General features: G+C 35.5%; 1 protein-coding gene across 2 annotated transcripts; it reads left to right on the top strand.

Annotated features, from left to right (window-relative positions):
- Positions 1 to 5,922: 5,922 nt before the first annotated feature.
- Positions 5,923 to 10,878, top strand: LOC123555263 (uncharacterized). Of its 2 annotated transcripts, none has more exons than XM_053549054.1 (2): positions 5,923 to 6,045; positions 8,490 to 10,878. In XM_053549054.1, exon 2 carries the CDS (start codon positions 9,485 to 9,487, stop codon positions 10,604 to 10,606), a length of 1,122 nt encoding a protein of 373 aa, XP_053405029.1. In that variant the 5' UTR covers positions 5,923 to 6,045; positions 8,490 to 9,484; the 3' UTR covers positions 10,607 to 10,878. The 2 variants fall into 2 exon arrangements, with proteins under 2 accessions (XP_053405029.1, XP_045201862.2); XM_045345927.2 differs by having other exon boundaries at positions 8,490 to 10,875.
- Positions 10,879 to 12,242: the final 1,364 nt, after the last annotated feature.

The raw sequence follows: 12,242 nt of genomic DNA, 5'->3' as shown, positions 1-12,242 counted from the left end.
CCCAAATTTAGGTAAAATATTCTATTCAAGATACTGACTGTAAACTTGAAATACAAATGGGTGGGGATGAGACTGTTTGAGGAGTGCAACAATTCACATTACCCCCCCCCCCCCCCCCCCCCCACACACACACACACTCCCTCACACACAATCCCCCACCACATTCACACCCAACCATCAGTCTTAGCAATCTATTACAGCCGCCGCAGAAAAAAGACCAGCTCCTATCATAAAAATTGTCGTCAAATTGTATGTCCTCCTCTTATCTTCGTGCGTTTATTGCCCCACTCTTGAGAAGTATACTTAAGAAATAATAAGTTCCCAAACGTGGTTTATCGCAGATTCTAACACGACTAGCAAATAACCTACATACATATAGAGCAAAATCTATCTCGGGTTATTCTGCAATAAACCATTCGCGTGCAATGACGTCATCCGATCCAGGTGCGTAGCACGGTCGTAAAAAGTAGTTACATTTTTTTCTAACACTGTTGATAGTAGTATGTCGTGTTAGAATCGAAATAATAAATTCCCAAGTGTGATTTATCGTAGAATAACCTGAGGTTTTCGTTCTTATGCGAAACAATATGCGATATATTCTTGCGCAAAAGAACTCAAAACTCGTGTTATTCTACGATAGACCACGTTTGGGAACTTATTATTTCTTAAATACCTGAGTTTTGAGTTCTTATGCGTAAGAATATAATAGAGGGCCGTAGGCCTGTGTGATATATTGTTTCGCATAAGAACGAAAAACTCGGGTTATTCTACGATAAATCACACTTGGGAACTTATTATTTCGGTTCTAACACGACATACTAGTATCAACAGTGTTAGAAAAAACGGTAACTACTTTCTACGACCGAGCTACGCACCTGGATCAGATGACGTCATTGCACGCGAGTTGTTTATTGCAGAATAACCCGAGATAGATTTTGCTCTACATGTATGTAGGTTATTTGCTGGTCGTGTTAGAATTAATCATAAAACAGGTTCGATACATGCCCTCGTAGAAATCCTTGTAATATGATATTAACGCAAATGACGATAGAATCTAGCAGCTGTCTTTCGGCGGGAGAACGGTAACTGGGTCAAATATTGATCTTTGGGATAAAAGAATGCTCCTCTTCGTCATACGTCTCTTTGGAACGTCGCCACAACCTTGTTAATAAACTACATCATCCCAAAATATTGCAACCATACTTTATATGAAAACAAGATACCTCAGGCATAGGCATTACGTATGTTAAAGCCACTATTATACAAAAATTCTTTGCCAGTTACTTGTAAAACATATTTTGGTGTTACGCTGATCCTGCATGCACATACCTCGATGTTACCTCGATGTTCATCGCAAATGTCACATGTCATTCGACACATGAAGTTAGCTACCTGTAAACCTATAGAATATGGTATAATATGCATTACTGTATCAATGAATACTGCCAAAACACAAAATACACCTTCTTAACGAATGATCTTAAAATCCAATGATTTTCCGGAGCCAGTAGGCGCATATCCATACTGCTTATACAACAGATCTGTCCAGTTTACTCACCGTGTGTGCCTTCAGTTGCGATTTATGCTTTTTGTATGCACAATTCAGTTTTACATTTTGTGTGAATGATCTGTTATGGATTTGCACACGTTGGGGTTACAGGATATACTTAGAGGTTATTACACAGGGCTGGTGTGCCTTAAGGCAATATTGGCATACTAGAAGAGGTATTGGCCCGAGGGCTTTAGCCCGAAGGCTAATACCGGTTTAGTATGCCAATATCGCCTTAAGGCACACCAGCCCTGTTTTATAACCTTTTTATTGCATATGTTCCATTATACTGTTAAAGTAATAACGACATTAAAACAATTTTCTGATCCACAGCGTGTTGGAATGTTTATGTAATGCGCGGGAACGTCAACGTTTTCTGATGACGCTGACGTCATTTCCTTTCAAACATTTTAGTGCCGTTGTGACTTGTGTCAGCCTTATTCAACCACAATAGAAGAAGGAGCTAACGAAATCATGTATTCATATCATGTTTTCTTATTAAGATTAGTGCTAATTTGATATACTTGACATTCTGCTAGTGGAAGTATAAAATCTTCATGTTTTAAACAGCCGGAAGTGTGCCTGATATGGGGATTTTGCACATCCGGAAGTGTGCCTGATATCGTTATCAGGCACACTAGGTCACACGAACGCGAATTTCGGCCTAACGCTGTTCAGATACGTTTAAATCCAATGCGAATTTGTTACGTTATTTAGTAAGATATGAAATAAACGTTGTTATAGGTATAGTGGCTCAAAGCAAATCATGCCGATTTCACTATTCGACAAATTGCAGTCTCAAGCGTTAGCATCTAATTATACAAGGGAATGTCTTGTTGAACTTTTCAGACACTTTTTAAAAGATTTTATTTTGGAAATACTAGTAAAATATTGCCTATTTTGTTGTTTTGTGTAAATAATTTTCAATAATGTTGATAAAACAAACAATATTAGGAAGCTACGTATATTCGACCATTTCTAATTGTAATTAGTAATCTTTAAAATTACCGTGTTCAAATATACGGCTAAATTTTCTAATTTCCTACTTTTCTGTGTCCGAGTCTATTTACAGCCAAATACAGACGGTTTGTGGATAACTACTATCACGGCTTTTATCAAATATACGTGAAAAACATTTACATATTTTGGGATCCTCATACATTATCAAACCTTATCGGGTATTCGAGAGGATATATTGTAAATTATTACATACCTAAAATTATTTTGCATTGAGTTTCAATGGACCGCGATCTATATCGGACGTGAAATGTTTTGTTGTAATGGAAAGAATCGCGTGACGTCCATGCCGTCCACTCGCACGTTGCGACGACAAATTGACGTCATTTTTTTGCGGAAAATAATAGCGAGCTCGAAGAGCAGGCTGCTCGAGAATCGAGCTTTACGGTAACGCAAGTATACTTGCACACTTAGTGATGGATTTGAAAAGTTTCGTCGGAAGTTCTTGAAAAGCGCACCCTAACGGATAGGTGCTCACAAGAAGTACTTCTTTCCGGAGTGAATACAGAACTTCATTCAATTACTAAAAAATATTCATCACTCAACAATAATGAAATAATGAAAGAATGCTTTCCAGTTGTTTAAAAAAAATTATCATTTAAAAGATCAAGCATCGGCCAGAAAATGGAAAAAATGTCATTAATAAGCAGAAAGAAACGGGAACGCGGTAATGACGTCACCGTGACACCGGCTTCCTATAATTTTTGCAACATATGATATTCACTGTTACAGGTACGGTGCACAATCACGTGGTCTATGACGTCATGCCATAGGTATCGCGCCAAGCAATTTTGTCAACAAAGCGTCAATTCAAGAAGAAAATTCGTCGTAAGTATTTTGTTACGAATTTTTGTAAAATGTCTTTAGTATGTTGCAAGTCCTTTTATAGATGCGTACCTCCGATCACATAGCATCTGCCCGTGTCTGCTTTAGTTTGGCTGGAAAACGGGACAAACTGAACAAAATCTCAAAATCGCTCTTGCTATTGCTCCAAGCTGATTCCAGAACCGCATTAAAACCAGCCTTCTCTTGCTGAAGTCTTCAGATGGCCGTTTTGGTTTGGTACTTTCTGTCTAAAAACATCCGCTGATTGATTATTTTTCACGTTAATGGTGTTATTTTCAGATAAAACCGAAGATAAAAAGATGTGCTATTGCGGCAAGTTCTGGAAGATAAATGATATCGCAACAAGCTGAAACGATAATCTTATTTTAAGTCCGTTTTCCCATCAGTTTTCATACGTAAATCAACGCATATCACTCTTTCATCTAAACACGATCTGTCAGTCGGATTTATCTTGTGTATAATGTCGTATATATCGCTACAGGCTTAAATCTTTCTTAAGCCAATATTGTCATATAAATCAAATATCCTATAGAAAGTACTGTACAGATTATGACAAATTTCAATGGCTAATCAATACATCTGAGAAAATAATTATTAAGTAGCGTAAATGCAAGGGAAAAGAGAGGGCAATAGTGGGAGTGGGGCGAAGGAAAAACGCTTACAACAAAGAAGAAAACATACGCAACAGACAATACAAGACAGACAAAACAACCAGTTGAAAATAGGGGCACCGCCTTGGAACGGCCAGTAACCTAAAGAAAGGAAACTGGGGGTTTGAATGCGTTTAGGGCGTGCCAACCTCGCACTTACCCTATTATCAACAAGTTAAACAACACAATGTAAATAAAATCCCCGCTGAGAAAGGCTCTAACATTGGTGCAAGAGTAACAGATAAATAAAGCAAAACATAAAATTAAGGTAAATTTAAGGCACAATTACACAAATGTACTGAACAGCATGTCTGAAGTCAGAGCAACAAGAGCCTAACTTTTAAGGGCACGACTAAGAAAACTGTAAGACAAAATTCAACTCCCTCCGTCCGTTGTATGCAGGATTTAGGAGAAAAGCATCATGGAGTCCTACACTTAACTAGTCATCGCACCATCAAATAGAAAAGCGTAGCAACTAACTGTAGAGGGGTCAATCACTAAACATGCACTGTGCTTCACGATTTTCGCATCATATCCTCTTTTGATAAACTTTTTAACCAATTTTACAAAACTTTGATTAAAATAAGGGGTATGTTTAATTTTCAGAATTTTATAAACTACATCTCCATAGTATTCCGGGTGTGTAAGTCCAAGTTTTAAAAGTGTTTTAAGGGTCGTATTGTATTTTTCTAATAGTTCAGACGATCTGTAGTAAAATTTACTAAACGCTTTCCGTAGCTTGTGATAACGGTAACCCTGTTGTAACAATTTCTTGGTGATATGAAGATTTCTGTCATTAAAATCATCTATATTTGAGCAAGCTCTTGTAAAACGAATAAGCTGTGAAATATAGACACCGTATGATGTTGCTCGAGGGACATGTCCATCAAGATGGGGAAAGTTGACAATTTCAAAATTAAAATCGTCCCTTTTATCATATATTTTCGTTTCTAGATTATTATTCACAATTCTTAAATTTAAATCCAGAAATGACGCTTCTAAATCTGAAGTATTAGCCTTGTTAAGCTGTAACTCTTTAGGGTAAATATATTTCACCATTTCTGAAAAATACTGGTTGCCCATATTTAAAATATCATCAAGATACCTTGAGGTTCCATCAAAAGCTTCAATAATTTCAAATTGTGTCTCAGTGGATAAACTAAGCATGAAATCTCGTTCGTAACAGTATAAGAATAAATCAGCAATGAGGGGGTGGGGCGCAGTTTGTTCCCATTGGGATACCAATTACTTGTCTGTAAGTTTTATTGCCAAATCTGATAAATATATTATCTTGTAGAAACTTTAGGACTTCAAGAATAGAATGGTCTAATGTGTCGAAAGCCTTTTGGATATCTAACAGAATTATACCTACTACGTGACCTTTATCCACCTCCATCCTTATATAATCTGTTAGATGAATTATACATGTGTCTGTTGAGAAACCACTTCTGAACCCGGACTGAAATTTGTACAATAATTAAAAAATTTTGTTTACCTTGAAGTATGATTCAATTTGGTCATATACAAAGCTTTCATAAATCTTGGATACAATACTCAGAATTAAAACTAGGCGATAGTTACCTACAGAAGTTTTGTCATTCTTCTCAAAAATACCAACAACCCTGGCTAATTTTATATTACCGCTGCAGAACTCGTGCATATACCCACATACAAAGTAAATAACCTATAAACATCATGTCCTTCTATATATATCTAAACTTTTAACGTTTTAAATACATTGCTTATAAAGTGACCCTGTCAAGTAACAATGCTCTAAGTGCGTCTTTATCTATTTCACGTTGATTGTTTCCGTATTTATTTATCTATCAATAAACTAATAATAGCCTTATCAGCTAAGTAAATGCACAGTGTGATAAAGTATATCACGAGAACGCCATTAAATGAGTACGACATGTATCGTGAAAGCCTAAAGTGTAACGGTTCGATTGGATGTAGCTAGAAAAAAATAATTACTCTAATTCGGTGAGTCTATATCTTTACTATGCAATTTCGTTCTCTTTCATTTGGCTTTGATTTTCAGTCGACTCTCGATGACCTACGCCATAAAACATGATCAAACATTAAACGAACAATATAAAATACACAGATTCTCACCTTGAAACGAGTGTGAGCAGTTAAGAAGTTTTTTTTTGTAGATTTTATTGTCAGTTTTTACCTCTTTGATAGGGTTCAGTCAGATTCTATTGTAAATATTTCAGCAATGTCCACTTGATACAACATAATTATCATATTCTACAAAATAACATGTTAAAACAAACAATTTCTTTTGTTACACAGCCTTATATATTTCACTGAGTCTATAAAAATACCGAGTTACATGCGGTAAAGTTCTTTATTTTGCCTTCACTCTACATATTTTATATGCATTTTTTTTTTATTTCTTCCACAGATTACATATTGTGGAAGAAATGTAGATAGATTTTACTTCTGTCCCAAGGTTATTTTTGAAAGAAGTGAGCAAATTCAAAACAGACCAGCAGAATTTGACCTTAATATTTCAATGTTGGAGTTAGAATTCTGTCTCATTAAATCCGTTGACTTGAGACACCCTAAAGAAATGAAATTGACACAGTTTTTTTGTGTTTTATAATTGTTTAGCAATAGTTTGATGCTTCTTTTATTAAATTTAATGGTATAATGAATTTTCTGAAACTGTTTTGGATAGTGGCCATCACTTCGAAATTTGTCTCTACTTTAGCTTGAGGAAATACCATAAATTATACAAAATTTATAAAAAACGGCACGGTAAAAGTTGTTTAAAAATTGCAACACAGTGCGAAACACGGTCAACTTTAAGCATATACCTAGGAAATGCCGTTTTTGAACATTACTATTAGGGGTCCAATACCTTAAGACGTTTATAAACATCTCTTTCAAAAATGAGAAAAAAATAAATGTTCCGACGTTGTGTTTTATCGCAAAAATATAGAACTGCCAATAACAAAATTATTGTTTATATTAGTTAATATGCCGGAAAACAACATGTTACTGACTTGAATCAAACGTTATCTATGAAATGTATGTACATTACATTCAATCGTTTTCATGATTAAAATGGAAATGTGTCGCAAAACTTGACAAAGTGACAAATGGTTTATAAAGGAACAATACTGGCAAATACTGTCTTGACACTTTTCGAGGGTGATATAAATATAATAAAATATAAATAGAAAGTTCTAAATAAAAAAGTTATTTTTGAAATATTTTCATTTTCAAATCGATTAGCACATTTGTTATAATGATCATGCGTCCAGTGAGGTATTCTGAATTCGAGTAATAATTTGCCAATTTTAGAAACGCTCTAGATTTATTTGACTTTGGGAATAATATTCTCCATGCATGTTTTGGAATGTATTTATTTAAAAGATAGTGCAACTTGTTGTAAAGTTATGCTATTTTATCGGTGTCTAGTAAATTGTCCGTGTAAAGGCAACGCGCTATCACTGAAAACAGAATTACATGTATATTGTATACATGCAAATTCAGTGTTCAACAGCTTTCTGTTGTTTCTCTTTTTTTTAATTTCGTTTTAATACCACGTTTTCAGTAAATAAAGTTACAAATTATTTTCTTTTTCATTAACAATTACAGTAAATATTCAACGCTCTGTCAAACTTTTTTCAGCGAAAACAGAAAATGATTGCCTTGATCAAATTTTTGTCAAATTTCATATGTTATTCATATGCATGTCGAATTTCAAATGTGAAACACGGTTACCAGTGGCAACCATTTACAGCGTCAGTACGTAGAATTGCCTCAGCTTTTTTGCGTTACGTCCAAAATAGATTTACATGTATGAAACTATTGACTGAACACAAAATATCGATATTCTGATAATTTTAGTAAGGTGGTTAGGGTGATGACGGCTTCGAAGGGAGGTCTTTGGTACAAACTCTATTGAAGCCACTTTTTTTTTAACTCTTCATTTGACACTAGAACTAGAAATTGATCAGTTTCCACCCTTGAAAGTATTGCTTGTCTAAATGTGCTTCGCTCAGTGTATCAGTAAATTTCATGAAGTCGTAGGTTGGGCTATTGATGTCACATCCAGAATATTTTGCATTCCAACTCCAATCTAGTCACGACTTGCGACAAAAATACACAGACTTTTTAATTTTCAACGTACATTCTTTTACAATTCTGTTAATACTTACATAAAGTCATTGGTAAGGTATTAGTAACGCATTTTTACATTTTGTTTCACAATATGATAATATAGGCGAATTTTCAAGATATTCAAGAATTAAAATCGGATCATTTCAAAATGTCTGAACAAAAATGTATAACATGCAGATAGCATTGAACCTATTTCAGTGTTTTTGCGAACTAAACACTTAATATGTTATTTCAATGCGCGGTCCTGCTGTATACGTTCAATTTAATAATTACAAGATAATTATTTTCAGGAGCTGAATAGGAATGAACGCAGTACCAGATTATTACCCTGACGTGTCTCGACGTCTGTCCCAGGTGCTAGATGATGTAGGAGTGAATGAGAGGACTGTCAATGTGAGGAGACGTATTGGACTGTTGGGGGAGAGTATGTGGACATTGAGAGACAATGTTCTCGGCAATAACATAAAGTATTATTCTTTTGGTAGTCAGACGGAAGGTACGACAACTTTAGGACTTAATTCTGATACCGATGTACTGGGCTGTTATACTGATGTTAATATGATACAAGACTGGGGCGATTGGAAACAAGGTAAATTGAATTTATTAATGATTCATGACGATGCAATACCACCAGGTTATTGTAGACTTCAGGTGTTACGATCAGACATTCCTGAAGCTGCGGAGGATTTACCCGACGTCCATCGTGAATATGACGATGAAGGAAGGGTGCTTATGGAGAATACATTCATACACCATGATATGCCTAAAGGAGCTGTCAGACATGGTCCAGCAAGTACAGATGAAGATATCACTGTTGACTATGTGAACGCCTTTCTGTGTGGAAGCTGGCCAAGTGAAGCAGATGCGTGGAAGGTTAGATATTATGCAAAACAGTCACATAATGTCCACTTGATAAGACATTCAGTGCAGACGGGTTGCTTTCTTGTACCTACTGGGCACAGTTCTAGTCAAAACGAGAGATTAGAATGGAGAATATCTACATCAATGGCTGAGAGATATATAATGTTCAATATGAATATCACACAAATCAAATGTTATGTTCTTCTGAAAATGATAATGAAAACCTTTATTGTACCTGACTTTCCAGACACAGTATCAAGTTTTCACTGTAAAACGGTTTTTTTTGTATTCAGTTGAACATTCACAGAATGACCTTTGGCATGAAGAAAACTTACTTTCATGTATAACTTTATGTCTAAGATTATTACAGAATTTTATCTTTGCTAATAATTGTCCTCACTATTTCATTCCGGGAAACAATCTGATGGCGGGAAAGTTTAATGTTAGAACAAGACAACATCTTATTGTTGCTTTTGAACATATTATAAGTAAATGTGGTCATGCTATACTGGGGATAGAAATTGACAATGTCGGAGATCGTCTGAGAGACAAATGCGGTTTACTACAGGCAAGATGTAATTATAAGACATCTAATCAAATGCATTTTCAAATATATAGCTTTTTGTACTACTTTCTGATGCATGCAACGATTAATGTTAATTCAGATATAAAAAGTACAAATGAGGTAGATATCCAGAGGATATATTTCGAGATGAAAAACCGCCTATCAGCTGTCTTACAGGTATACAGGTGTAGTGTAGGTATAGAACGCGAGAGCATTTTATTAATGATACCGTCACTTTGTACGACAATGGGATCATTGCTGGCTTCTCACAACATTTCACAAGGGCAAAGTGTTTCTAACACAGCGTTGTCGTTATTCTCACTGGGCATTGATTCTGATGTCGCAGCTGGAAGACTTAAACTAGCATCAGCATTATTTGCTGCTGGGGATCTGGCGAAGACCGTGATCGTACTTCGTGACGTGGAAGAAAGATATAATCCTCGTGTCACTGAACCAGTATGTGATTGTACGAGTACCGATATACAAGACGACTCTACATGGAAATTTCCTATTGATATATTCCATGTTGAAAATGTCAATTCCTTAACATATTACTTTGCATATGGAGTTTCATTTACACGTGGAGAGGTGCACTGCGTTCCTCACGCTCTTCAGTATGAAATGTTCAGATGTACAGAAGAAGAAAGAGCCATGTGTAATAAGTATAAAGACTACTGGATGGACTGGGCTGTCGTAGATGCTCTCCCTTACTTGTACTACCTTCAGTACCTGACGTATTGTCAACTTGGCAGACAAAGAGATCAACAGAGAGCTCTTAACAAACTAATCGAAACCGTATCCACAGAACTAAATCTCTCCCATAGGGAAACTGCTCTAAATTTACTCGGCAAATGCATGGAACAAGAAGGCAGGTTACTCGATGCTCTTGTTTGTTACAGATGTTCAATGAATGCACGACCGGCACACAACGTTGCGAGATGGCATTTTGTTGGTCTAATTGGAAGGATGTATCATTCATAATACATGTTCACTAATTACATTTACAAATGAAATGAAAGACAACATTAAAATTGATAAAAAGACATTTGTTGTAAATCAGAGGTAACATAAAATCTCGTGAGAATTCTTATTAATCATGATTTTGGTATGAAGGTTGTTTAATCAAGATCTTATCTATCATATATTTAGACTTCTGTGGCAAACATGTAGGTTGAAGGAGACTATATTGTCACTACATTGTTCATTCCGTGATTAAACTTTATCAAAATCACAGAGACTTTTACATCTCATTTATCACAGTCTTGTCCGGTAGACATTTCCAACTACACCTCTGGCTTTCTTATGAATCAATCCTATGACATACAAAAATGTACAGACTTCCGAAAATGTTTTTTTTTTAAAAGTAAAATTGTTGAAACTCATTACCGAAAAAAAGATAACAATGGTTAGATAAAAATAACCCCCCAAAAATGATTAAAGTTATATACTATGGAACCCCTAAAACCAGAACACCTGAATATCGGAAACCTCCCAAACTGAACTTATTTTGCATTCCCTTAATTTGACCATCTTTCCTTAAAAAAAGCTGTAAACCAGAATCCCTCTATTCTAGAAGTCAGACAATTTCTCAAGACTGAACTTCCATTCATCAACACACAAATACCCCTGAAAACCAATCAGTTTTAACGGCAATCAGAATGGAATGTCTGCATTTGCCTGTTGTCATGACTACCAAATATACTCTGTGTATATTCATCAGACTGCCATCTTGAATGCAGTGTGCCCCGGGGCAGTTGCCTTATTCCGTGGCTGTATCTTACCTATGCTGGAACTCTTTTTGATGTCATTCCAGAATCCATATCAGTCTACGGTTTTGCTGATGATCATATAGCAAATAAATCTGTTTCCGCAGAATCACAAGCGATCGGAGACCTTGAAAGGAGGTGCACCTGGGATCTTCCGCAACCATCAAAAGCTGGAAAGTAGACACATGACCTAAATTGTGCCGGCGTGCCACAACACAAAAAACTTATGTCAGCAATGAAGAGTTAATCAAACAAGAGTTAATGTCATCTGATATTAAAGGTCAAAGGTTAAATTTGATTTTAAATCACACCTTCAGTATCCCTTTTTTTGTTGAATTTATTTTATAGTTTGATTACGTAAAAGCTCCAAAATACAGAGGTATTAGCAAATGTGGTGAGAGAAAACAAAAAGGATATTTCTCAAAGATTACAAGTGCATCATGGCACAGCTAATACAGCTAGTCATTTTTAACTCCAGCATTTCCGATACCCATAATATCATAAGATACATAGTTACCCGTGTCTCCAATGCATTGTCAATTAATGTTATTTGAATAACATTTGATGGTCAGAACATTTATCGAAAATTAATACAACTGAAAAGCTGGTCTTATCATATGTTTGACGTCGCGGGATTGTAATAAAGCCATTAAATAAAATGATAATACACTAAAGTGTAATAAAGCTTTGACGTCGACGTCATTTATAGTATAGGAGACGTTGGTAAAATTGACTTGTTTATATAGTAAAAGAAAGTATAAATTTTGATATTTCGACAGGAAAGGCTAACATGTGATAAAAAGAATATTACATTTGTGACTTTCCACATTGAATTTATTAAACTCGTTGAA

Source organism: Mercenaria mercenaria, chromosome 7 (genome assembly GCF_021730395.1).
Source record: "Mercenaria mercenaria strain notata chromosome 7, MADL_Memer_1, whole genome shotgun sequence".
In the NCBI taxonomy this organism is placed as follows: domain Eukaryota; kingdom Metazoa; phylum Mollusca; class Bivalvia; order Venerida; family Veneridae; genus Mercenaria; species Mercenaria mercenaria.
This window is presented reverse-complemented; position numbering and strand designations above follow the sequence as displayed.